Consider the following 26,478-nt stretch of genomic DNA (forward strand, 5'->3'; position numbering starts at 1 on the left):
ATTGTTTGCAGTTCTGTTTTTACAGGAACTTCTCCAATACACCCCGTCCCTTCAGCACATACCTGGGACTCCACTGTGTTGTCTGCACTCGTTAGCTTGTTGTACTAGGAAGTGTATGGACTGCACTTTGTTCTGCTGTGAAATGCTTCAACTGTGAGTCATGCTGGATACTGGCATCTGCTAAAAAAATGTGTAAAAACAACAATCCAGTTTCCAGTTCCTCTTCAGAACACAAGACAACACAACGCCGCCAGCTCTGCTCAAATATTTTATTTAAAAAAAAAAACAGAAACAAGACAACCAAAAAAACACTTAAAAGCCTTAAACTTAAACACACAAGCTGCGTCACACACACATCCCCGGGTCCTGACTTAAAATCCAGCCTCCATTCCCCACCCCGTGGTACAGAGGAGCCCGGGCCGCCCACGTTCGCATTGAGCCACAACTGTGGTGGGGGGGGGGGTGGGGTGAAGAGATCCAACAGGGAAGATGCGCTGGCTTCAGAGGGCCAGGCGGCAGCAGAGGAACGGAGAAAGATCATTGGAAATTATGAACGGGAAAAATAAAAAAAATAAAACTACAATTAATTACAGACCAATAAAATCGGGAGACTGGAATTGATGGTTTATGTTCGAGAAGTTTAAATCTATAAATCGGGGAACTGGCCTGGGTATTCCATGTCATTCTTAGAGGTGGGTAACATTGGGTTAGTCTCATGAGGTAGTCCTAGGGAAGACACAGATTTGGGTGTGTATATATTACACACATACAGGCACACACAAACGATGACGACAACCAGATTTGGAGTGGACAAGACTGCTGAATCTCCACCAGCGGATAACGGATACAAGACAGACCCCCGCTTCCCAACCCCTCCCTCCCCATCCAAAAGCCACCCCCGCACGCTGGTGCAGGAGTGGAAAGACATGGAGGGGGGGGGTTGTGCGTCCGTGACTGAGCCTTATTTTGGAAGCAGGGGTGCCAACGAAAGAAAGGTAATTTAATATAATCTGCGGTGAATAAACTGGTGAAGGGGGTGTGGTGGTGGATGCGGGAGACAGGAGACAGGAGACAGGAGTGTCCGGTGCCCTGAACTTCCCCGGGACGGCTTCTGGTCCCGATCTCGTTTGATTGTTCTCAGAGTAAAAAAACTTGCGCCGTTGCACAAGTTTGCTGCTTGAATCCTCGTAATCCCTCTCAATTAACGGAATGGGGTGGGGGACAACAGCTCCCGGTGCGTGAAGGCCCCCAGGCTGACCTCTGCTCCCCTTGAACAATCGGTGCCGATACACCTGCGGGCGGCCCGACTCCTCTCCCTGTGAACTGAAGGTGATGGAAGCATCGGAATGATTCTGAACCTGTGCTCATCCCTCCGTTTTGTCCACTGTGTACAGGACTGTCAAAGTTGGCTACCCGGCGCTTGTTGATGATGTCACTATCAAACTCACATTAAAGTGAATAACTTGATCCTTATGTACATTTTTTTTAAGCCATCGTCTATAGAGCTGTTCAGCCTGCATCTTGCGAAAGGACGCCCCAGTCAGATGTAGGAAATACAGCTGTATTTAAATTAAAACGGGACTGGAAGTCAACCTGGGGAGTTGCGTACCCCAAGATCTATAGCATCCCACAATGGACAAATTCTTGGCTTTCTTCCTAGGCATTCTGGGCACTTGCTGATGACATCACTGCAGTGCTGGTGTTGGGGTCACGTGACAAACTCACCCTCACGTTGGTAACAATTTTAGACCACGTCCCAAAGGATGAGTGGAGCTCCGGGTGGCTCGTGACAGAACCCCGGTCACATGGGTGAAAGCGATACCCTCTTATAAGAATCATAATATGCCAGCGTGGGGAGTTTGGGGACCCCGGGAAGTCTGTCCTCCCCCCCACAGGGGCCGTCACAGGGTCTTGCGCTGGCGTTTCATGAAGGAGAGCGTGTAGTCGCCGGGGGTGCTGGGCTTCTGTCTCTTCATCTGCACCTGTGACTGCGCGGTGAGCTGCAGCTTGATGGCACTGGAGTTGATCTTGGCGGCCGACAGCAGCTCCTTCATGCCTTTCATCTTCTCGCTGTGGAAGGCCACCACCGGGCCGGGGGGAAGGGCCGGGGTTGGGGTGGGACTGGGCGACGCCCCGCCAGACTTCCCCTCCCCCTCGGCCCGGACCCCTGGGAAGGAGCGCCGCCGGACCGCCCCCTCCCCGGTCAACTTCTTGGGCGGGGCCTGGGCGGGGGCACCCAGGGGAGGCTCCTCGGCTTTGGACTCTCGGCGGGGGCCCCGTCGCCGGCCCTCCCGGGGGTCCTCACTGGATTGGTCGTCGTCCTCCGGGGGCTCCACCTCTTTGGTGATGATGGACACCTTCTGACGCACCTGCAGGAGTCGGAGTCAAAACAGGGCCCAGGTTAACAGCAAGCTGGAGGACTATTTCAGTGGGCAGAGTGGGTGGCTTTTCACCAGTACACAGCCGGTAACATCTGGACAAAACAATAATAAACAATCGCCTACAGAGTTTTCACCAGAAACATTTTCAAAGCGTGACAAGGTTTTTTTTTTATTTTTTATTTTTTTTTAAGGGGGGGGCTTACCTGTGCCTCAAAGCGGCTCAGAGACTGGACCAGGTAGGTTGCCCAGCCCACATGCAGCACTGGGGTGGGGCTGCCCTCCTCCCACTTGCAGATGCCGTCATAGAAGCGCAGCAGGTGGGCGAAGCACTCTGAGTCCTGCAGGGCCGATACGGTGGGGCCCGATGGCTGGGGGGACATCTGGGGCGGAAGAAGATGAGAGAACGGTTGACGGGAGAGGGCAGGAGGACCAGAGAGAGCAGGTAGAGAGAATGAGGGATGGGGGGGGGGGGGGGTAAACTTCGCTTAGCTTAAAAAAAACATTGGGAGAGTTCAAGTGGCCCCGAAGGGGTTAACATTGAACTTGAAAATCTCCCCACAGTTTTTAATACAGTTTTAATAATATTTCTAATCAACAGAAGCTGCAATTGTTCAGGAAGTGAAAAGCTTGGCGGGAGGGAAAATAAAAATAGAAAATGAGATCGCAAAAAAAAAAAAAAGAAAATCCCACATCCCGACCGTACCTTCTCTACCCCGTCCGGACTGCTGCCCCCACCGTCGCCGGAGCTCTCCGCCGCCGTCTCCTTCAGCAGTGTGGGGATGACGTCGTTGGCAACATCAAAGAACTCCTTGTATATCTCCTCGTCCTCCCGGAAGTAATTGTAACTGTGGAGAGGGAGGGGGCAAAAATGGATACCGAGACGTCGTTTTAACATGACGTTGAGAACAACAGTCAGATTATTTGATTGATTCATTGACTGACTGAAGTATTGCTGCCCTTGCATCCTATAGCATCTCATGGCCCCCTCCCGGCTCCACACTCACTCCTGCATGACGGAGGCGGCCTCGGCCCAGGCGCCCAGCGCATCCCGGACGTTCCGGTGCCGGTAGTGAAAGCCGGCCAGGTACATGAAGGGGTAGATGTGCTCGTTATTGTAGTAAACCTTGGCCGAGTTGATGGCCTGTAACAGCACCGAACGACAAACATAAATATTATCATCGGCCACAGAAGTACAGTGTCGTCGTTATTATTTACTATTAAAACCACAACCAGTTCCAGTGAACACAGAATACAGTGTCCCACTCTGCCCCAGGCTCTCCTGCCTCCACTCACCTTCTCGTGGAGCGCCAGTGGGGTCTCTCTGCCAGGGATGGGCTCCAAGTCCTCCAAGTCAGCCAGGGTGCCAAGAGCCATAGGGTATCTGGAGCAAAGGGCAGGTTTTAAGTACATAATACAATAATAATAATAATAATAATAATAATAATAATAATAAATATTGCTCTGTGTTGTCCTGTAGCAATTTATAGCAAATCATGATTGCATTGAACTGACATAACAACAATAGCATAACAATTATATTTTATAGATGTCCTGTATGAATCTGGATTCTGCATAATTAAATCGTAAGTTTCAATAAAAAAAACGGTAACAAAAGCCTTCTTCTCATTATTACCCAACAACAACTTGCAGATGTTCCAATTTGTATTTATGGTTTTCAATACCCTTGACAAACAACACAGCACAACACAGTCCGGCACTGGCGCAGTGCACAGCGCCCTGGGGAGATCAGCAGGGCTGCACCAGGTGTGCGAGCTGCTCAGCAACCTCACGGGGTCAAACGCAGTGCATTCGGGGAAAGTAGGCTCAGCTCAACTCACCTATCCAGGTCTCCTCGGTCATACAACAGCCACAGCAGTCTCTGTGGAGGGGGAGGGACAACAGAACAACAGTCAGGAGGCTTCATTGTTAAGTGTACACTCCCCCAACTGTTTATAATAATAATAATAATAATAATATTATTATTATTAATACTACAATTAGGTCTGCAAGACTAGAATATTTAGGTCAAATACACTATAGAATTTGAACTCGGTTAACAGAATAATCTGAATAACAAACAGATTTTAAACCAAATTCATTTTGCTGACAAGTGCATTGGTTTTGGAGTCTGGGATGCAAAAACACACTTTATCCACGTGTGTGCTGTAGCTGCAGACAACAATACAGAAGACTCATCTGGGGGGGGGGTGCCAGGAGATGACGGACGGACGGGTACCTGCTGCAGCTGCAGGAGCTCGGTGCTGTCCGTGTGCAGGTCCACCGACGGGTTGATGGCACACACCATGAACGCCACCTCCATGTTCCGGGTACACTTCAGGTAGGACCCCTTCAGGTACAGCCAGCTCTGCTGAGGGCAGGAAAATTCACAGGAGTGTTCAGTACGGGACCAAGGGGGACAGGGGTGTCAATCACGCTTTAGGTCCCACGTTTCAACATTATATTTCTATGCTTTGAATAGTAAGTCAAGAACAGAGAAAAATAAAACCTTATGTAAAATTACAATAAAAAGTTTCAGAAATTGAAAAGAAAAACCCCAGTAAGGTTTAAAAAAGAAAAACAAAACAAGAAACCCTGTGATTCAGCAACACTGATTGTGGGGGGTGCTACTGCTGCCCGCTCCCCACGACTGTGCTCACCCGCTCACTGACCCCCGCGCTGACTGTCTGCCCACGCCGGTCCTCGTTGCCCTTGCCGTGCCAGGTCACCTCGGCCGTCTCCTCCCCGTTCTTCCCAAAAATGACCCAGGCGTGGTCCTCCGAGAGGGCCAAGTGGACGTCCTGCAGCCCCAGGACCTGACAGGCCGCCACCACTGCGAAGGCCACCCCAGAGCTGTCCAGCTTGGTGCCTGACCAGAAAGAACAGAAACAAATATATAACACTACTACTATTACTACAGGTGAACTCCACTTATAATGTACCCCAACAGACCATGGAAACCCGTGGTCAGGCCCCCATTCAGAAACGCCCCCACTCACCTGTTATGAGGCTGAAGAGAGACTGGATGTGCGCCCGGTCCTTGAAGTAGGACCGGCTCAAGCTGTTCCAGATGACATCGGACACCTTCTTGACCAGCTCCCGGCTCGAGCCTCCCCCCGGGCGCCGGTACTGCGACAGGTCCACGGCGCCGCGGATCTGGGCGGTAAAGCGCTCATGCAGGGCCGAGACCATGCCCAGCTCCACCACGGGGAAGCAGGACGCTGGATTGCCCGGGTCCAGGGGCTCGAAGCGGACGCCGGGCACATTGACCGGCACAACCCGGTTGACGGCCAGGAAGTGCTCGATGAAGCCCAGCACCAGGGACAACAGGGACAGGTCTGGCTCGGCCCGCCGCAGCTCAGCGTCGAACAGCTGCACCACACCGTCGATCCCCCGCAGGGGGAAATGCTTCTTCTGAGACGAGCGCAAACCCATGACTGGAGCTCCGTCGACTGCTGTCCGCCTCTTCTCCTCCTCTCCTCACACTCTTGACCCACTCTCACTCTCTCTGAATGTGCCTCCCACTTCCACTAGTGTGGCTCCCAAGTGCACACAGTCTCCTTCTACAGCCAGACCTGAAGGAGAGATGGGGAGAGAGAAAAATTAAGACAGGTGCAGGAGTGCGCATTTACATTCGCACACAAACGAGCGTACAAAAAACAAATCAATTCACCAAATGTTTGCTTCCGGTTCCTCACTAACAGGTGTGTAAGGTCTTCCAGTGTGTAATACCTATAAAGCCCCGCCCCCCTTATGGACAATACAATACAACAGTATGAATTCAACACATTGCACCTTATTTGCTCCCTATTATTTACAGCCTTATTCCTGCACATTTTATGGCTCTACTGAAACTGGATCAGGAAGCCGTCATCCTGCCTGTGTATTCTGTGTAGATTACAGTTCCTATTAAACCAGGGATGTGTATTGCACTTAATAGCACGGTTTGTACTGATTTTAATTTCTTTAAATATCATATATATACTTAATTATACCAATATATGGGTCAAGTGACTTTGCAATGTTGAGGTAAACAGTTGCCAGAGCTGGAGCAACACGTTCAAAGTGATCTGGGACTTCATTTTGTAATGCTCTGTCCTATTCAAATTGCCTTTACTGCCAACAGGCGTAGTGTTGCCAAGTGTAAGACAGCAGCACAGGCAGCCACAGCAATACAGTACCATCACAACAATGTCCGCCGAAAGTTACAGTTGCAGATGTTGCGTTAGCATCACACAATAACGGCAACACATTGCTAAACATCCACAACGGCGCGTAAATAGACACACTGGTCCGTCGGCACAACTTCACAACCGTCACTGTGCGCCAGAGGGAGCACGGCGGCCCCGACGTCCCCGGCCCGGCCACGCCCACTGACGTCGACGGCGTCCGGGCATGACAAGAGGATGACAAGTTGTCTCTTTTACAACTTGAGTGTTTTCATGAACGGAAAAAAAAACAAGCAACGGAATAAAAAACAAACAAACAAAAAAGTCTTCTTTCCCAAGTGTAGAGCGAAAAAAGGCTTGTCTGGCGTCTCTCTCTCCTGAAGCACGCAAACCCACAGCCAGGCACTCGCAGCCCCTCCATTAGCACCGCCAGGCTACGTGCGCTCTTTGTTGTGCCTACGTGCGCACTGTGGGCTTTAGCAGACGCACGTCCCCTGTCTTCCACACATGCCCCCCACACGCCTACTTCTGTGTGCAGACCCGCGGGAAGGCCGATCGATTACAACTGTACCGTCATGCTGTCGTGGTAGCTGCTGTTCAGCTTCCCGGCGGCCGTTTTGTTTCTCACCCCCCGGTTGTCCCGTTTCTTTCTTTTGCCGCCAATCGGTCCCCTGCGCAGACACGCTCTCGCCGCGTTCGGATCCGGGCGCCCGGTGCACGCTGGGAGCTGTAGTGTCTCAGTGCGCCGCGGGGGCTGCTGGGAAGTGGAGTTCTGTGGGCCGTGGCAGCAGGACCCGGGCACTGCACATGACGTCATCGCTCTCTATCTGTGCCGGTCTGTATGGGCGCTGCTCTACGGGGTGGTGCTTTGTTTGTGGTCAGCCGCGTTTGCGTCCAGATGCAACATCTGCGGTGAGTGCATGTGTCCAAGTGTACTGATAATATAACCAGTATAATAATATGTTCCACCCCCCACACACATACACAAAGAAATGTACATGCACTAACATATCTGGATGTATTTTGAAGTATAAGATTGATGCGTCTCTGCTGTAATAAACCTTTTTTGGGAGCATATGCATAAGTGCGTGGGTTCAGCTTTATGTTTTTTTACATACAAGATGTCCATGTGTCGTTGTGCTGTGTGCAATAGAAATCATGAAATGGAAGAGGTACAAATCTAAATACATATAATAAAAGTAAGAGTGGTTGTGTGTGCGGGGTGAGGATGCGGGACCCATTCAAAGACAGGAGGCATTTCACATTACTACACAAAGCACTAGAGGGCGGCAGTGTAGCGTTGTCTCTCCATGCCTGTGTGATTGACAGGGCGAGTGGGTGAGACATATGCTCAAGGACACCGCAAAAAGGTCGTGCATGCTGGACTCCTGCTCCACCGCATGCCGCAGCCTCCCGGAGACACGTACAGGTCGCCAGGGAAGACGCCATCTTTCCCGGATGCACCTGCAGGGTCCCTATCATCTCTCTGCCTTGCCCTAACGACAAACCGTTATCAGCATCCCGGCAGGGTGGGGACCAGTTCAGCAGCGCACCTCCCAAGTCTTTCCCTGCCTTGTCCCTGAGCCCACTGCAGTCCACTAGAATAGCAACGCAGTGCTTAATAATACGACAGGCTGCTGAAGTCGTCACACGCTCACTGCAGGGCGCAGCATCAGCATCTGTTCTGCATTTCTTCTGTGTTTTGCTCGCCGTGCAAGTGTATTGTGTAATGTTGCACTGTCATCTCCTCACGCTGCCGCATCTGTAGCTCTGGGCCATGTGGCAGTGCTAGATAAAGCACATGGTCAGCTGTGCAATAATAAACAACCGTGTGAACGAATTGCGTCAAAGTCTCCCCTTCTTTATGGAGTCACCCCCCTGTCCTGTAAAACACCATGTAACATCACCTAATGTCATCTATATGGTGTGTCATAGGTACGTTACGTAACCGCCGCTAATGATGGTGCAAACCCACACCGCGTATACTAAAACATGATGCATTTTTTGTTTTTTTGCATGCGCGGATCGCATCCATCACCGCCTCCTTCCCTCCCACCTCGAAGTGGAAAGTTTTCGGGTGTCGCATAACGCCGTGCAGACACACCTGCGCCTTTAAATACGCGAGAGCGGCGCCCGGCCTGATACGGCGAGCCGGAGGGGGCCTCTGACGTCACGCCCGTCCCTCTCTCCCTCCCCGGCAGAGCAGAGCGACGCAAACCCCCATCTTGTTCAGACGCCGCGTAGCAAAGCGCCGCTCCCCGCCTGGCACCGACGCCGCAGCGGCTCACACGCCGAGCAGAAGAAGCGAGAAAGCCGCCGCCGCCGCAGAGCGCAACGCGGTGCACTTTGTATTTGCGAAAGGGATACGCTGACGCCCGCCAGGCTGCACGCCGGAGAGTCGGAGCTCACACGGTGCGGGAAGATGGCAGATCCAGCGACCCAGTCCTCGCTCATCTCGTCTTCGCACGGGTTCGGCGACGTCCCCTCCCCCGGCCAGAGCGCCGCTTCCCCGGCCGCAGAATCCAAGTCCGCGGGTAAGAGAGTGTCCGGCCGCTGCCCCGTCGGATTACAGCCAGAAAAGACCGACGACAGCGCAGCCCCCCGCCCCCCGCACAGCGACACCCTGGCGGGGAGAGCCCAGGCGCCGCGCCGGACGGTTGTTGATCGCGGTGTACATTGTGCGAGACGGGTGTAGTGCGGGGTGCGTGGGGGTATTCTCTCTCTCTCTCTCTCTCTCTCTCTCTCTCTCTCTCTCTCTCTCTCTCTCTCATATATTGTTCCCATACAGAATAGATGCCATGTTAGGTGTCTTGTTTATACCCGTTAATTGAGCTTAGGGATGAGTGTTGGCGTCGATTCGAGGTCACAGGCGCAATCTGACCTGTTTTTGTGTGGTCAAAGTCGGGCAAAGTTTGTGTTTTTCTTCTCTTTGGAGGGTCGGCGATTGCAGGAAAAACAACCCCCCCCCCCACTCCCCAATATCTCGATCCTTTTCTTAATTGTGGGTAGCGGTTGTGTTGCGTGATTAAGTGAAGTGTGCAAAGCTGTTATTGACGCAAACAGCGCCGGGGATGGAGCGTGAGAACTGGGCGGCGCACAGCCCCTCGGGTAATTGCGCCCCAATTAACGAGGTCCTAACGGGTAACCCCTGCCCGGGGCTGTGTGAATAACGTGGGGGGTGGGGGTAGTAATAATGGTATTCTTGTCAGGTCGTACCCGACAGTAGGCTGTCACGGCCCCACACCAGGGCGAGATCGTAAACCGCCCGCTTCCCATTGTTGTGTCATCGGAGCAAATGCTGTGATTTGTGGAGCTGCGGTGGATCTAGATGTGTTTTTCCCGTGCTGTGCAATAGGGCCGCAGTTTGCCCGCTGATGAAATGGCTCCCAGCCCGCTGCGGCGTCTGCACTGCGGAGGGGCTGTTACTGGCCAACACGGGCGCAGGGAGGGTCTCTAAAAGGCGCACTTCATCTCGGCGCCATGGCTCTCCGGCGCTGCTGCTCGTCCTTCATGGTGATGATGAAAGCAGTAATGCCAGTTTTATTAAAAATCGCTTCATACTTGCGTAATGAGCCCATACTAAGCGAGCTGGAGCCCCGTTACATCATTTCGGTCATTTCAGGGTGGCCGCAAACTTGCAGTCAATGGGTATGGAGGCTTTTTTGTTCGTATTGTTTCTCTCTGTCTCTATCTCTCTCTCTCCGCACCTAAAGTAGACGTACGCAATATACAGATTTCACTGGTCGTTCATTCTGTCTATAATAATCATATATCCATGCCGCTTTATAAGAGAAGTCCTGTACCCACATATGAACTGAGACTGTGCATAATATCAACGATCTCTTCCTCCCTTGCCATTTAAAATAATGCCAGGGTGCCAAGACTTTAGTCCTAGAAAAATACAATCACTTTGTAAATGCAGTGTCACATTTAATGTGACTTGTGCATGGTTTGTTAACATGAAAGGGCTACACTGAACACTAATGCACGATAGCTTTAAATATATTATATGTAAGATCAATGCATTGCATTACATAACCTCGTGTCCCTGAACTCAGAAGGACATCTGAATCTCTGCTGGCATGTTTAAAGTAGGGCACTAATGCAGCAGAGGAGATCTTGACGAGGGAAAGCCGAGCGAATGATCAGGTTTCGCAGCAGGCCGAGCTCTGCAAGGCTGGACTGAGGACTATGGCATGCCAGTTGAACTCTGGGAGAGATCTCTAGATTATTCCAGCATCTTTAGATGCTTTAGAAATAAGATATCTGCAAGGCAGTTCAAGATCATTCATTTCATGTATTGAGAGATCTCCAAATAGCTTCCTGTATGTTGCCGGAGATGATTACTTCCTGCTGACTCATGGATTTACCTCTGAGTAAGAGAACTCCTCAATGGGGAAGTGATCTCTGCTAATAGTCTGGAAGTTATTTTGAGATCTTGATGTGTTTCAGATATCTTGAAATGCAATTTTAAGGTCTCTACTTGTTATTTGGGCTTGCCATGGAGAAGTTCTTTCAACGTTGATTTATATGCAATGAATCCCCCCCCCCCAACATGTACATGTACAAACCCCAACATCTGTCTTGCGCATGGAGGGATCTATATCGAAATTAGAAATGTTGTACTGGAATGATGGAGTTCACATTGAGACTCCTCACACTGGACAGAGCGCTGTAGGCAGGGAGCACAATGACGGGAAGCTGGTAGTCTCTGGGGGGGCTCCTTTCGGAGGTTGTATGAGGGTAAAGCATGGCTGTAGTTGGAGGTTGTATGGGGTCGAGGTGGGCAGTTATGGTGTTGGAACAGGGTTGGCGGACTGGCAGTAGATCCAAGCAGAGAAGCACCTGCCATCTTGAGCCCTTTAGCCCGATGGCAGATGGCATTACCAGCCTGGTTGAACTAATCATTTTCTAAATCGGAGCCTTTTAATTATTTTGATCAGTAGGGGTTTTAAGTATATAATTTGTATAAGGAAATTATCTTATTAAGGACCCAACTTTTTATCAGTTACACAATTGCATAAATTTAAGGGTTCAGTTAAGTAATCAAGAGCTCGGTTGGAATATTTTTTATTTTTATTTTTTACATCTTTCACATTTTCTTTTGGACCATCCCTGCTCTGAATGCTCCAGTTCTCTCCATTCACCCCCCCCTCCCCCTTCCTGTGTCACAAGATCAGGCTGCAGCAGCAACTTGGCACACTGTGTCAGTCTCATCACCCCATCTCCGCTGGCAGGGCTGCCGCCACCTGAACGCTTGGACGGTGGTCAAGGCAGGTCATCTAATACCCTGCAGGTCCTGTCTTTGGTTGGACAGTGGTCAAACACAGCTCCCTGCCCTCCGTCTTCACTTCTGTGTCTGAGAAGCATCCGTCCCTGTCAGTTTCCTTTACCCCAATATTTAAACTTGTTTAGTCTCTTCCATTCTTGTTCCAGCCTTGTTAATTCCTGTTTATGATGTTCCTAATTATGATAATAGTCTTTGTATAGCACCTTTTAGTGTCTGAACATCCCAAAGCATTTGACAAAAAAAAAAAAAAAAAAAGTGTTGGCACTTGTTGTCAATGCGCAAGTCCTCCAAACCGGGGAAGCGAGACATGTCCAGTGGCTGGTTTCTGTGGCTGAAATTGAAGCATTCCAGAACCGTTCTGGACTCTGGCGTGGAGGGTTGTGGGTTCAATCCCAGGTGGGGGACACTGATGTTGCACCCTTGAGCAAGGCACTGTACTTAGATTGATCCAGTAAAACGTAGCTGTATAAATAGGTAATTGGATGTACAAATAGTAATATAGTGTAGTAATTGTCAGTCGCCCCGGATAAGGCAGTCTGCTAAGAAAAATTATAATATTAGATTTCGAAGATAAATGCATTATATAATACTGGGTAATTGCATTTATTTTTGATTTGAAAGTCCCTGAAGTGGTCTGATTAATAGTCTTCGAACCCCCTCCAGTTTCTCGGCTGTCTTCAGTGTTAACGGCTGGCGGTTTGAAGCGAGAGGCATACTTGAGCACCGGTGGCTGCCTGGCCGGCGTTGGCCATCTAGGACTGTGTGCCTCGTCTGTACTGTGCACATGCTGATGGTTTCCATTTGTGCCAGCGACTAAAACACTGCGACGACGTCAATGTCAAAATGCCATCACCGGAGTAGCAGGAAACGCCCCTGATAAGCCGGCCCAGGGAGTGACTGTCTGTGAATGGAAACTCTCACTCAAGAATTTCTCGGGGCGGCACCGGGCATGGCTTGCTCAGTCTTTGCCAGACCGGTGGAGTCGGAGGAGGAATGTGGGTGATCCCTAATCCTTTAATGAGCTTTTGAGTCACTATTCTCGTTTTCGTTTCTGCCTGGGAATCAAAGGTAGATGCGCAGAGATGCAAGGAAGGCCCCCCCCGGTTAAAACCAGGGTTGCCCTCAATTCCAAGCATTCATGACGATTTTAAAATCTGTTTTTAATATTGTATAATTTTATATTTTAAGTAAAATATAGGTACACACTGCCTGTGATATTTTCTGTAGATCCGGTGTGTCACAGTTTCTAAATATTCATGATTGCAAATATAAAAAATTGTTTTATTTCTGTTTTGATTGATTGTGAACCTTTGCCCTGCTGACACTGTTCCCTTATCATTGTTTTTTTGCTCCCAGTTGCCATTCGTATTGATGTTGCTTTAGAGTTCTCTGGTCTGGTGCAATTTCAAGATGTCGCCACTCGTTGGAGCAGTGGGAAGAGGGGGAGGGGGTTAGGGGAGGAGGAGGAGGAGGAGGAGGGGATGGTGCATATGAGATCACTGTAGGGCAAAGCGCTTGTTTTTGTAGCAGCCTGCCAGGGATGTCCACCTCACACTGCACTGATTGGAGCGGACATCTTGAAAGTGCGAGTGTGTGTGTGTGTGGCTGGGGTCACCAGTGGTGCAGTACTGTAAGTGTGACCCCCTGGGAAAAGCCAGTTGACTTATGGCGTGTGTTTGAGAAGCTGTGAGAGATGGGTGAGTTCCACTGACCGGGGGAGTTGAGCAGTGTAGCTTTATTTTGCCTGGGTTGGGGTAGTAGGGGTGGGGGGGCAGGAGTTGAGGAGTCTGTGTGTGGTTTTGCCGTAAGATCTTATTCTTCTATCCTTTTTTATTTTTCCAGATTCCTTTCTTTCCTCTCCTCCGCCTGTATCTCTCATTCAGTCTCCTCAAGGCAAGTGTCTGGTTCTCTTATGCTGCTCTCTCTATCTATCTCCCTCTCTCTCTCTTTCCCTCTTGCTGCTAACTTGCTGCTGCTGCTGCTGCTGCTGCTATACACATTGAACCCCTATGTGGCTCCTTGCTGTTACCGGGACTCTGATTTTTGGAGTGGGGCTGGGCTGCAAAAGAACCACAATCCAACATTTTGGTGCCCAACCTCTCCCCTAACACCTTAAATGTCCTACTAAATAACCCCCCCACACACACACACATTCCACAGTCCTTCTGATTAGGCATCTGTCCCTGGCTGGTGGTGGCCCCAAACGCCAGTTTATTGTTTGATGGATTAGATTTTTTGTTGATTTACTGGATCAGACACGGGAAGACAGTTTGTGTCCAGAGTCCACCCCCCCCCCACCCCAGTAAATAATGGACAAAGCCAAATTGGCAAAATTTCGCAGATTTTGGCAGATGGGTTGAAGTGAGTGAGGCCTGCCTGTCCTCTGTGCAGCCGAGTCACAGTCGCAAGCGGCTCATGTTTCCGGTTCTCCTGAAGGTCAGAACACACATGGGCAGTGTAGTTTTAGTGCGGGGGGGCGATGACGCATCCTGTTAAAAATAAAACCCCAAAGACAACCAGGGTTCGTTACTGCAGGGGCTGTTTGGGCCCATTCCCTGGCATCCTTTGCAGCCCGGTTCTGAAAAGCACTCGAGCTCAGAGTCCACTCCCACCTGTGTCTTTCTCTCTCCCCTCTCCCTCTTCTCTGTCTTGCTTTTCTGGCAAAATGCTGGCTGCTGGTGCCCTTGTTACCTGCTAGCTTGGCTTTGCATGTTACCCTCTTCCTGCTGTAGCAATAATATATATATATTTATAGCCTATATTTCTCTTATGTATCATTTACCATTTTATTTCTCCACTATCATTTATTTTTTCTGATTTATCATCCTGCACCACTTGGACACCCGTTTTTTTTTTATTTATTTATTCCACCATTTTCTTGTCTCGAGTCCTTCAACAAAACAAAGATTTAAGATGTAGGAGTATGCCATCTTGTAGCCACAGGGGGTTGGGGGGGGAAACCCGAATTTGCCCAGCAGCCCGTTCTGGGTAGCGAGCAGTAAATTAAATGTAAGGTAGGGATTTAGCAATCTGCTCTCCTCCTCCCCTGCACTGGGCAATTAGCGCTGTGCTGGTGATAACCGGTTACAGCTCCCAAAGGAGGGAGAGATGTGGAGAGAGAGCGCTCCACTGCTCGGCCTATGTAGGGGAGTCTGTAGAGGAGAGCACAGATGGTGGGTGGAGTCTGATGTCTTGGGGTGCATCCTGCCAACGTGTGGGGGTGAGTCAGTGGTTCCCAGTCCTGTGCCTGTGGCCCCACTGCTAGTTTGAGCTCTCGATTTGTAACCTTAATTGAGCTCATAATTGGCTGAGACTGACTTTAATTTACAAGTGGGAGAGTCCAAGCGTCCGATTATTTCTCGCTTGGAATTTCCCAACTGTTTACAATGACTGAGAATCTGTCTGATTTCTGACCTGTGCAATTCAAGCTAGGACGGTAACTACGTGGTTGTGTGGGACCACGGGGGCTGGGGTGGGAACGGCTGTTGTCGAGGGTCAGGCAAGGCTCAAGTCAGGAATCGGGGGAAGACGGTAGGGAGAGATGGCAGTGGGGCTCTGAGCAGCAGCAGTACAGACGGTCTTGGCTGACCTGCTTGGCAGTGTTGCTAGATGTAAACTCTAATATTGTGTTTAGACCTTTAAAATTATTGGAGTTAAAAAAAAAAAAAAAAAAAAAAAAACTACTGTACAGTGCGAGAGAAAAAAAGTGATTCCTGACCATTCCATATGATGCTGCTTTCTGACAGTCCAATACACTGCGTTTTCACACTGTGTGTGTACAGAATGTCACGTTTGCATGACCTGACTGCGTGTAGATGGGTTTTATTCAAACCATTTAAATTTGCATAATAATCAACATCATAATAAGAGGTATCCTACTCTCCGAACACTATCGTTGTTTAGGACTCACAAAAACATTATGATGAATATTATTAATCTAATTTGGCTACTTTATTTGTCCACATAGGGTTAGTTATCTTGTTGGCAGTATTTTAACTCTGCTGGAAAAGTTTTGTCTGTGCATTACATCTTGCAATGTGAACATAAATGCCTGCATAAACCAAAAAACCCTGCTGAGAACCGATGGAAATGGTGCATCAATCGTGTCCAACGGGGTAAGATGAGACTGGGGACTGGTGGGTGGGCTAGGGCCACACATTTGTCAGCGATTCGGACTGTGATGGCTAGAGGCTCTCCTAAAGGTGCCTCCTCTGACTGTGTCTGTGTCTGTGCGCGTGGCTCTGTATTATGTTGTGGGAGCTTGAGTCGCATCAGTATCAACAGGCGAAGCCAGGTCTCCTGTCCCTCCTGTTTAGTGTGTGATTGAGCAGGTGCCCCGAATCAGGCGGTCCGGTTACGTCTCGGGAAGGTCGTCTCAGCCTTTGTCTCGATCAGAGGAGGGAAAAAAAACTATTTAAGTGAGACCACAATGATTTTTTATGATTGGTGTTTGTTTTAAAGGAAATAGTCTTGACGGGGATATTCCCTTGGGGGAGATCCTCTAAATCAGATCATTCCCTGATGCGAATGCCTTCAAAGGAACTAAAGTGTTGAGAGTCTGCCCGAATGTCACCCAGGCCTGTGTTCTACTCTCTGCAGCTGTCCTCCCCCCCACGCTCTGGATTTGTTACCAATCTTTTACCTTCCTGTCTTTCATTTTCATTTATTCTCAGTGAATGAATCACTTCGAAAGCAGCCTCTGCGATCACTCAGTGGAGGTCCGCACCTCCATGCCACCCGCCCCCCTGCTCCTCCACCCTTCAGCCCAACTGCTTCTCATCCCATGCATGTCTGCTTGAGCTGCAATGAAGGGGGGGTTGGGTTCATGTTTGGTGTAAAGACCGCATGCTCTACTAACCTGATTAACCAGTTGTGCAGCAGGTGCAGGTCCCACTCTAAGCTCCAGAGCTGCTTTCTGCCTCCAATCCAACCAGGTATTAATTCATTATTTTTACTGTCGCCTTGTGCCAAATCCTCCACCGAGAAGCCAATTTGTTCACACATTTTTCTTTGGCGGGGGTTATATATTCTGTTGGCCAACCTAACAGTTTAGGTGTGCCGCTGTGATCTGGCACCTTCCGCTGTGAACACGTGGATCACAGCGGTTGCGAGGCCATACCCATACCCGTTTCTCTGCCACAACTATTTGGGTAGCGTGCCCTGGACTGCACTTTCGGTTGTCTGGCCACCCCAAGTCTGTACAGACCGACTTCTCGCACAGCTGCTGGGAGAGACGACTTCCTCCAGACGGGCCGTGGAAAAACTCGGGCAACGGTGCGCTTTGATCCGGGCTTGATGAGACGTTTCTCCTGCAGCTGTCTGGGCGTCTTGGACATAAAACCCCTTAAGGGACATACTGTGACAGAGAACACCTTTTTAAAGCGAACGATTTGGCACATTTTTTGGCAGGGTGTGCCCCAAGACAATGACAGGCACGCTACCGGAAGGCCTGTAGCAGCACACCTACTATGGTATGTGGAATTGTTATTTTTGGGGGTGGGGGGGGATTGGAGCTCCTTGTCGCATGCTATCCCAGATCCCAAAAATGTCCAGTCACGGATTTGTGAGGACGTGCTTTGGTACCTCGGGTGGCTTTCAGTCCCACACAGCACACTGAAACTGTGAGGTCAAAGGTCACAACAAAGTACTATCTTAAAAATTTCAAGCCCCCTTCCTCTCCTCTTGTATGCCAATTTCTACTGCCTGGGTTGATCCCAAAACCCTGGAAAACACCACCTCTACTCCGGAGCTTCGAGTGGGGGCCACCTGCGTGTTAGTGTGTGCATGGGAGTGAGTGTACGTTTATCTCCCCTCCTCCTACTCCTCCTCCATTCCCCTCCCCTCCCCTCCCTCCTTCCTTGGATGAACAGACCCGGACAGGTGGAGGGCGCAGGGCTCCGAGGGGCCCAAGGAGGGCGTGGTGGCCGCCACCTCCCTGCGCTTCCTCTCCCAGCCTGGCTCCTTCACCCCCCTGGCTTTCGTAGGCCAGCAGGCTGACCCGCCGGGCACAGAGGACCTGGGCAGGGGCACGGAAGTCCTGGAGCAAGACCGGAAAATGGAAATCCGAGGGGCCGCCAGTCCTCCCGACTTTACACAAGCCATAAGCGAGCAGGAGCGGCCGGGGGGGCGTGCAGGCTCCTGGGACGACGGGGGATTCCTTCTCTTCAAGGAGCGGCACTACGAGAGGTCCCCTGTGGATGCTCCCCCACCTCCCCCGGCCTTCACCACCGCACCGAGCGAGGCCTCGCCCGACCAGGATTCCCCCGAGTCACCGTTCGAGGTCCTGGGTGATGCTAGGGCTCGGGGCGACCGCTTTGGCTCTGAGTTTGAGGACACCGCCGACTGGATGCGCGCCCACCTACCGCCCACCCCCGAGATCCAAACCAGAAGTGGCTTGCAGCCAGAGCTCTCTGCAGCTGCCGGTGCCGAACCGGTGCAGACTCATGAGCCAGCCATCCCCGAACCCCTGGTGGAGCCACAGGCATCAACTGGAATCGGTGCCCTTCCGGCCAAATCTGACAGCCAGACCGTGGAGCAGAAGAAGCAAGCCAGTGAAGACGAAGAGGCAGGGTTCGACCTCCGCTTCTTGCCCACCGCCTACATGTGGGACAAACCAGAGAAACCGCAGGAAGACATCCAAGGTCCGCCCTCTGCGACGAAGCCTCCCACCTCCTCTCCGGTCCCTGCCCCTTCCCCTCCACCTTCAGTGCCCCCACGCCCGGTGCCAGCAGCCCCCCAGGATGCTGCCCTCCTCTGGGGCGCGGACCCCGAGCCAGCAGAGACGGCGGACGCAGACAGCTCCGGGGAGTCGGATGACACCGTGATCGAGGACCCCGCCGCCTTGCCGGGGCCAGCCCCACCTCCGTCGTATGGCCCTGCCCCCCCAGGGAGAATGAAGCTCGATAAGTTGATACTTGTGCCCGTCATCAATGTAATCGAAACGGGTGAGCAAGTCATCAGCGAGGAAGAGGAGGAGGGAGACTACGAGGTGGTCAAGGACCCTGTGAAAGAGACCCGAGAGAGCCCGGTCGCCAAACCAGAGCCGGTGATGTCTGAGTCCCTGGCTGACAAAGCCTCCGCTGCCCACCCAGTTGAGCCCAAGCTCCCGGAGCAAGCTCCCCCGCTCATGCCAAAAGATTCCCCCCCTCCCACTGCTTGCATCGCTTCAGGGGCTCAAAAGACTGAGCCAGGTCGTCCGTCTACTGCTGAGCCTAAAACCCAGCAACCGCAGGAGGAACCCAGACCTTTCCCAGCTGACTGCAGCCCAGCACTGCCTCCCCAGCAACCGCTGCCGAGCACAGCGGAAACTCCGCCGGAGAAACCCACCCCTGAGTCTTTGGACGCTACCCAGAACACATCTGCACGACCCTCCCTACCAGACCCCTTTGATGTGAAGGAGGCAACCCCCCAATCACCGCCCACGATGGGGAAGCCCTTAACCGAGCTGCTCCAGGCAGGTGGGGACGAGCAAGAAGTGGCACAGGACTCCCGGGCTCCCTCAGCCCCGAGCCCTGCAGACGGGGGGCCCGACCTGCAGAAGCCGGACTCGACCTTGCCCACCTACACCAGTTTCGAACCACTCCCTGAAACGGGAACCGTCTTGGGGGGCAGACCTGCGGGGGCAGCCAGTGCCGACTGGGAGGAGAAGGAAGTGGAGGGGCCGGGCCCCGTAGCTGAAGCTCAGCAGGCGGCTCCAAAGCCTGTCGGGGGCCAGCCATCACCCCGGGCTTTCCCCCCCGATCCGTTCTCATACCTCCAAGACCTTCATCCTCCTCCTGTCGCCCCCACCAAAGATACGTCACCGGCGGAGCAGAAAGAGGACATCGCCCTCCAGGCTGCCACCGCAGAGAAGCCCCAGGGAGACGCCGGCTCAGGGGATGGCCGAGGCAGGGTGCCAGCTGTGGTCGAGGTGAAGCCGCAGCCGGGGCAGGATTCCCCTGAGACCGTGAGTGACCCAGAGAGTGTGGAGCCCGAGTGTTCGGTGTCAGCAGCCACGGACAGCTTCGTGGACTTCATGAGGGAGTGCCTGAAGTCACGCCAGGACGAGGGGCCCGAGGACCTCCCCGCTAAGCCAAAGGCCCCCACCTCGGCCCCACCCCCCACCACGGTCCTAGACCTGGAGCAGGAGCGCCTCACCATCTGCGCCCTAAAGGAGCTGGGCGACAGTCTGGAGGAAGATGAGAGGGAGGAGAAGAGGAAGGAGGATGAGAGGGTGGGAGAGATACTATCCCCAAAGATGGAGGAGCCTGAAAAAGTGCCCCCCCCAGCCCTAGCTGAGACTGATCCACAGTCTGTTGCCCCACCCCCCGCCTCAGAAAAGCCCCTCCCCAGGACCCCCCCATCCGGAGAGGTGGAGAGGGCTGCCGAGGGGGAGCGGGAGCCGGCCCCGCTTGCAGGGCATGTCGTGGTGGCCTTACTAACCCATACGCCAGGTAACGTGCTCTTCTTCCCTGTGCTTCGGCCCTTCTAACCCTCTAACCCCAAAAGCCGCGTCTCGCCCCTCCCCTGTACCCCGGTGCGGGATGCAACAGTCCCCAGCTTACAAGACTTCCCAGGGTGACTCCCGGGTACCGTATTCCAGTTGTTTTGGAAAACCCAAAACGGCGCTGTGGCACGTGGGGCAAAGTGTCTGAATCGCCCTCCACTGTGCCCCTTGTCGGTCCGCCTGCTGTGGGGGCCGCCATGTTATTGAGGGACAAAGCCGCCGTTCTAGACACCATCTTTGCGGGGGGGTTTATTTAGTTGCAGTACTATAATCCTCCCAAAGAGTGGGTCATTTGTGTTTTTATTGTGTCCCTGTTCTTGTTTTTTATCCATCCAGCTAGCATAATCAAAGTCTCTTCCTGTTTTTAAAATCTTGCTTTAATGTTAAGTGGTGGTGGTGTTTCCCTGCAGGGAGCATGTGACTGGGGAGCACGGGGATGGTGCCGTGAGCGGGGACTGCCAGGCAGCTTTGACGAGCACAAAAATAATTACAATTCTGCTTTAGGGGATCGAGTTTTTGGTTTTGTCTAATGGTCAGGAGTTCATCTTATTGTAAAGGTTTTTTTTTTTGTTTTTATTTCACATTTTTCCGTTTTTTGATTTAATGCTTTTTTTTTTTTTTTTTTTAAATAGAACTTTTCTCCCCCTCTGTCTTTCGCCGCCCGGTCCACAACTGACCGGGGATTCCAGTCTGGGAAGTCCTGTACGCTGGGAGCTGTTGCCCCACACCTGTCTGTCTCGTGTGCACTCATTTACGCCGCTATGGAAATCAAAAGGGGGTTTTGGGGGGTTGGTACACATTTGACCGCTGCCTGTGCACAATGGCCTCTCATGACTGTACAAGCACTTCAGGAAGTTAATATATATAAATCACCAACAGGTCATGCTGGAAGTATATTGGTTTTGTTTATTTATCTATTTCACTTATTGTGATTCTGGTGTAATTGAAACACTAGATCATTAATTCTTCTTTCTGGTTTGGGGGTTGCTTGATTTATTTATTTTTATTTAAATTTAGATGCCTCAGACTCCCTGGGCAGGGGGTTTGAGGCCCACTAGGCTGGGCCCCGCCCTCGGTGCTGGAGTGGTATCCTGACACGGCAGGTGCTCTACATCGGCCAAACCGTTTAGCCCAAAGTGAGATGGTCGACGGCAGTTTGACCTCGGCCTACTCTGTGTGACGGGAGGGCTTCTTAGAGGGGTGGGAGGCAGGGGCACCATAGGTTGTCGTGAAGGACATTTGTCAGTGCTACTACTTTTTCTCCTCTCAGTCTTGCTTCCCTCTTTATATCACTCTTCCCTCTCGGCTCTCTCTCCTCTTCATCTTCCCTCTCTCTGCTAAAAGTTGCTCACAGGCAGAAACCCGACACTCAGAGATCGACCGGACTGCAGAGCCCAGACCTGTTTACTCCCTGTCTGATTGCAGCCAAGATTTGAGGCGGGGGGGCTGTAACCGTTGATTCAACGTGATTTTTGTGTGCCCGTTTAAATTTCTGTACATAGTGTCCGAGTCAGTGTACTCTGACTGGACTGGACTCTGCAGCAGTCCAGTGCAGTTAAGTTCAGTCCAGTCCAGTCCAGTCAGTGACTCTGCAGCAGTTTGCCTTGGCATGGAGAGAACGTTAGAGGTATCTGTGGACCGGAGGCGGGGGGTGGGGGCACGTAGGAGGTATGTTTCACTGCTTCATGTGTGTCTGCTGGCCACCGGCCCAGGGCCCCTCCTCCGCCTGCAGACACAGATGCGCACTGTGCACTCTGAGGGCCTCTGTGTGAGAAGCTGGTAGGAGGAACAAGGGTCTTGCTGGGCTGAGGGGGGCGGCTTCTGATCATGGAAGACATTGTTGTCATTGTTCTGTTCTGAGGAGTACTTTTCTAGGTTATGATTTTATTTGATAAGCAAATAAACTGTAAACAATATGCGAACGAGCGCTTTCTTTTCACTGCTCTCTACTGGAGCCCTCGGTGAATAACTTTTTAGTCTGTGGCCCAGAATTTCTTTCTTTCCCTCGCCCCCTGTACGTGCCTTCCCCCCATACACACACACTACCAGAAAAGGGGCGTGCCAACTGTCACCAGCCCTGGCGAAATGCCTGCCTCTCTCTACAATGTTAATATATTTTTGGCTTTTGTCTGTCTCTCTCTTCCCCTCTCTCTCTGTCTCAGTGCGGGACCTAGTGTACTGGCGTGACCCCAAGAAGTCGGGCGTGGTGTTCGGGGTGTCACTGCTACTGCTGCTCTCCCTGGCCGCCTTCAGTGTCATCAGCGTGGCCTCCTACCTGCTGCTCGCCCTCCTGTGTGTCACCATCTCCTTCCGCATCTACAAGTCTGTCATCCAGGCCGTGCAGAAGTCCAGTGAGGGACACCCCTTCAAGTGAGGGGCCGGGCCGTGGGCAGGGGGGAGTGGGAGGCCTGGCTCGGGGGACATTCCTTTAGGAAGGGTGCCATGTGAAGTCCAGATCTGATTGAGGGTGTGAATCACTGAATCGCCCAGTTGCAGATCAGTTAGCTTCGCTCTCTCTCTCTCCCTCCCTCCCCCAGGGCCTACATGGAGAGCGAAGTCAGCATTTCCCCAGAATCCTTCCGGCGCCATGTGGACGTCACCCTGTCTCACGTCAACTGTGTCCTGAAACAGATGAGCCGCCTCTTCCTGGTGGAGGACCTGGTGGACTCTCTCAAGGTGAGAGGGTGTGTGTGAGAGACAGGGAGGGGAGAGAATTTAACACACTGGAAAAAGACAGTGCGCTGACTCTGTGTCGTTGGCAGCTGGCGGTCCTGATGTGGCTGATGACCTACGTGGGTGCGGTCTTCAACGGAATCACCCTGCTGATCATGGGTAAGACCTTCTCCAGAACCACAGGGCCCGGCAACCCACTATTCTGCACGGGTCTCCAGTTAGTCAGTAGCGGTGCCAGTACACACGTGCATTCAAGGCCTGTGTATTTGCCCGACACAAAATATTATTTCCTGGGGGAGGGGGTAACCGCAGAGCCAGGATCGCTCATGCTCATTCTCTCTCCCACAGCCGACATCCTAATGTTCAGCCTGCCGGTGGTCTACGAGAAATACAAGGTAAGGATGTGACATCTACTGCCAGTGACCTACTCTGAAAACGTGCTTGCTCACCTACGGTGGCCCTGAGGTGCCAAACAGAAATTATTTTTGTGTGAAGAGGTGTATATTTTCATATTTAAAAGGTGTACTGTGGAAAAAAAATAAGATTACAAATATTTCTAGACAGGGTTAATGTATATATTTATGGAAGATGCACAGTATAAACATCTACTGAGTACAGCAAAAAGTGAAGAATCAATGGAACTAAACATGGGTGCAATGCTAACCAGGGCCGCTAGAGGCCACAAACACCAAGTCTTGTTGAACTGGATTAGAGGAATGTCACAAACAGTACAGCTGTCAAGCATTTACAAACCCTCTCTCTCTCTCTCTCTCTCTCTCTAGACCCAGATCGATCACTATGTGGGCCTCGTACGCGGTCATGTGAAAAATGCAGTGTCAAAGTAAGTGAATGGGGAAACTCCAGTCTGGCCCCTATACTATACTATAGTCCCCACAGCGCTGGCTCCAGTCTGGCCCCTATACTATAGTACAGTCCCCACAGCGCTGGCTCCAGTCTGGCCCATATACTATACTATAGTCCCCACAGCGCTGGCTCCAGTCTGGGCCCCTATACTATACTATAGTCCCCACAGCGCTGGCTCCAGTCTGGCCCCTATACTATACTATAGTCCCCGCAGCGCTGGCTCCAGTCTGGCCCTTATACTATACTATAGTCCCCACAGCGCTGGCTCCAGTCTGGACCCTATACTATACTATAGTCCCTGCAGCGCTGGCTCCAGTCTGGTCCCTATACTATACTATAGTCCCCACAGCGCTGGCTCCAGTCTGGCGCCTATACTATACTATAGTCCCCACAGCGCTGGCTCCAGTCTGGACCCTATACTATACTATAGTCCTCACAGCGCTGGCTCCAGTCTGGCCCTTATACTATACTATAGTCCCCACAGCGCTGGCTCCAGTCTGGACCCTATACTATACTATAGTCCCCACAGCGCTGGCCTCAGTCTGGAGTCCCAGAGCATTTAATGTATTAAAGTAACTTTTTTTTTTTTTTTTTTTTTCTTCTCTCCACAGGGTTCAGGAGAAGATCCCTGGCGCAGTGAAACGCAAGGCAGAATAATATCACCTAACTCCCCCACTGTACCCCCCCCCCGTCCCCCAAGAAACAATCCCACATCTGCACTGAAGCCGACTATTAAAAGCTACTTAAATACTCAATGTAACCTGCGTAACTAGACGTCATGGCGGGGGATCTGCTCGCGTCAGCTTGAGCCCCTAAACCCATGTGTGTTTGTTTTTTGTTTTTTTCGACAGTGAAAGTACAATAAACCTGATAAGACACACTTGTTTGTCCTTCAAAAGCAAAAAGAGAGAGAGAAGGCGAGAGATGTTATGACCTGCTTTTCTTTTGTTTTGCATCTTCTGTATTGTATCCGGGATCTGAGCGGTCGTTCTGGACGGGCGGTTGTTGTCGATAGTCTCTCGCAAGACAAGCAAAAGTTTGTAACAGAAAATAATTTAAAAAAAATATATATATATAGTATTTTGTTTTCTGACTTTGTAAACAAATCCTTTTTTTTTTTTTTTTTATTTGTTGGTGTATTTACAGTTAATTTAAGTGTCTGCCGTTTCTTCGGCTCCTAGTGTCGCTTTTTTGTTGTGGTTTTTTTGGGTTTATTTGCTAGTCGGGCAGTTTTTTTGTTTGTGGTTAGGAAGCGGTACATCGAAGTATTCAAAAAATAAACTACTTTTCTCTCCAGCGCATCTGTAAACCTCAGCTCTTTTGTCGTGACTGGAACCGCAGCAGCAGGCATTCTGGGTCAGTGCGCTGCAAACCCAACGGTGATGCCGGATGATTTTCTTTTATACATCTCATCGTCACAGGATGCATTATTTTATTTTTCTTTCTAAATCTGCAATGGCACTGAATGTCTATTAATCTGGTAGTGATTACGTGGGTCGTATTCATCCTGTTTGTTTCAATGCTTTTTTTTTTTTTTTTTTTTATTATAAATGTGTATATATAGGTAGATTGTTACTTTTTAACGTGCTTTTCTGAGTGAAGACCGAGATTCTGCCCCTCCTTTCTCCCATTTACAGTCGCTTAAGTTTTTGGATCAAACTAGAAAGATGGCTGGTCAGATTTCCGGTTTTTAACCCCCTTGGCTGCTCCTCTACCCACGATCCCTTGCTTCGGTATGCAACAGGCTTTTGTTTTGGCACTGTAACGGAGCCTTGGTAAAAAGGAAAATAAGTAAATCGTGCCCAGGCCTGACACGGGCAACGGCATCGGCTCTGAGACGCCATAGATTTGAACCCCATTCTCATTCAGTGGAGGCTAGCCAGATGAAGGGCAGCGGGGGGTTGTGGGAAATGATCTGCTTATCCAGAGAAGTTGGGGATGTGGTTATGTGGATGGAGGGTGGGGTCTACACTGTCCTCGGTCTCATCTGTGTGTGTGTAGAGGACGTTGATGCATTCAGGAAAGTTGGAAGCAGCGACACCTAGCCAGCATTGCTCTGACACACTTCACTTTTGAGCTACTAGGCCTCAAAGCATCCGAGTGAAACCCCACTGCGCGCCCCTCCCACCACCCCTTCGTCCTTTCATTTTTAGTTTTTTTTTTTTTCCAAACGGGGGGGAAATATTTTCCAAGAATGTGTTGTAGGATCGTTTAGAAGGATGTTTTGAGGGGTGGGGGGTTATTTTGGTTTCTAAAATAATAAAAATGTAGTCCTGCTAGAAAAATGAAGTCTGTAACTGCTGTACTTCTGTTGTTGTTGTTGTTGTCTAATATTAAATAGAACATTCCTCCCAAGTTGGCCCTTTGGGTGTTTGCGATCTTGAAAACAGACATAGTTAATGTGTTGGTTTTATGGGGGGGGGGGAGTGGGTGTGTTTTGCCTGTTGAAGCGTGTGTGGGCGTGTCCTGGCAGTTTTATGATGTCGTGTGTGTGTGTGTGTGTGGGCGTGTTAGATTTACTATGCTCTTCAGTGCCGTTGCTGAGGGTAGTGGATCTTGGATGTCTGAGATCAAGATAACATTTTTTGTTGGGTGGGGGGTCCATCCCTCTATACTTAT

The 26,478-nt window shown here is 51.0% G+C and overlaps 2 protein-coding genes across 5 annotated transcripts; one reads left to right on the forward strand and one right to left on the reverse strand.

Moving 5' to 3' along the window:
- Positions 1–255: 255 nt before the first annotated feature.
- On the reverse strand, positions 256–7,261 carry men1 (multiple endocrine neoplasia I). 2 transcript variants are annotated; one of them, XM_066718929.1, is made up of 10 exons: positions 7,119–7,261; positions 5,378–5,953; positions 5,039–5,247; positions 4,618–4,746; positions 4,220–4,260; positions 3,675–3,762; positions 3,386–3,522; positions 3,085–3,226; positions 2,585–2,761; positions 256–2,369 (listed from the first exon to the last, which is right to left on the reverse strand). In XM_066718929.1, exons 2-10 carry the CDS (start codon positions 5,811–5,813, stop codon positions 1,902–1,904), a joined length of 1,827 nt encoding a protein of 608 aa, XP_066575026.1. In that variant the 5' UTR covers positions 5,814–5,953; positions 7,119–7,261; the 3' UTR covers positions 256–1,901. The 2 variants fall into 2 exon arrangements, with proteins under 2 accessions (XP_066575026.1, XP_066575025.1); XM_066718928.1 differs by having other exon boundaries at positions 4,618–4,749; positions 7,119–7,260.
- Positions 7,262–8,663: 1,402 nt separating this feature from the next.
- On the forward strand, positions 8,664–26,250 carry rtn3 (reticulon 3). 3 transcript variants are annotated; one of them, XM_066718932.1, is made up of 8 exons: positions 8,664–9,081; positions 13,680–13,730; positions 22,485–22,692; positions 22,860–22,998; positions 23,085–23,154; positions 23,344–23,390; positions 23,778–23,836; positions 24,471–26,250. In XM_066718932.1, exons 1-8 carry the CDS (start codon positions 8,970–8,972, stop codon positions 24,514–24,516), a joined length of 732 nt encoding a protein of 243 aa, XP_066575029.1. In that variant the 5' UTR covers positions 8,664–8,969; the 3' UTR covers positions 24,517–26,250. The 3 variants fall into 3 exon arrangements, with proteins under 3 accessions (XP_066575029.1, XP_066575028.1, XP_066575027.1); XM_066718931.1 differs by lacking the exon at positions 13,680–13,730 and having other exon boundaries at positions 8,720–9,081; XM_066718930.1 differs by lacking the exons at positions 8,664–9,081; positions 13,680–13,730 and adding an exon at positions 17,796–20,269.
- The last annotated feature ends 228 nt before the right edge of the window (positions 26,251–26,478 follow it).

This window comes from Amia ocellicauda, chromosome 12 (assembly GCF_036373705.1).
Source record: "Amia ocellicauda isolate fAmiCal2 chromosome 12, fAmiCal2.hap1, whole genome shotgun sequence".
Lineage (NCBI taxonomy): Eukaryota > Metazoa > Chordata > Actinopteri > Amiiformes > Amiidae > Amia > Amia ocellicauda.

What these genes read in the sequence shown, in the direction of transcription:
- rtn3 (XM_066718930.1), top strand. Translation starts at nt 17,893, where the DNA reads ATGGAAATCCGAGGGGCCGCCAGTCCTCCCGACTTTACACAAGCCATA. An exon ending in AATCACCCTGCTGATCATGG is followed by an intron (nt 23,155 to 23,343) that starts GTAAGACCTTCT and finishes TCTCTCCCACAG; the next exon opens with CCGACATCCTAATGTTCAGC. An exon ending in GTGAAAAATGCAGTGTCAAA is followed by an intron (nt 23,837 to 24,470) that starts GTAAGTGAATGG and finishes TTCTCTCCACAG; the next exon opens with GGTTCAGGAGAAGATCCCTG.
- men1 (XM_066718928.1), bottom strand. Translation starts at nt 5,813, where the DNA reads ATGGGTTTGCGCTCGTCTCAGAAGAAGCATTTCCCCCTGCGGGGGATC. An exon ending in GCGCGGGGGTCAGTGAGCGG is followed by an intron (nt 4,750 to 5,038) that starts GTGAGCACAGTC and finishes TCCTGCCCTCAG; the next exon opens with CAGAGCTGGCTGTACCTGAA. An exon ending in AGCTCCTGCAGCTGCAGCAG is followed by an intron (nt 4,261 to 4,617) that starts GTACCCGTCCGT and finishes CCCCCTCCACAG; the next exon opens with AGACTGCTGTGGCTGTTGTA.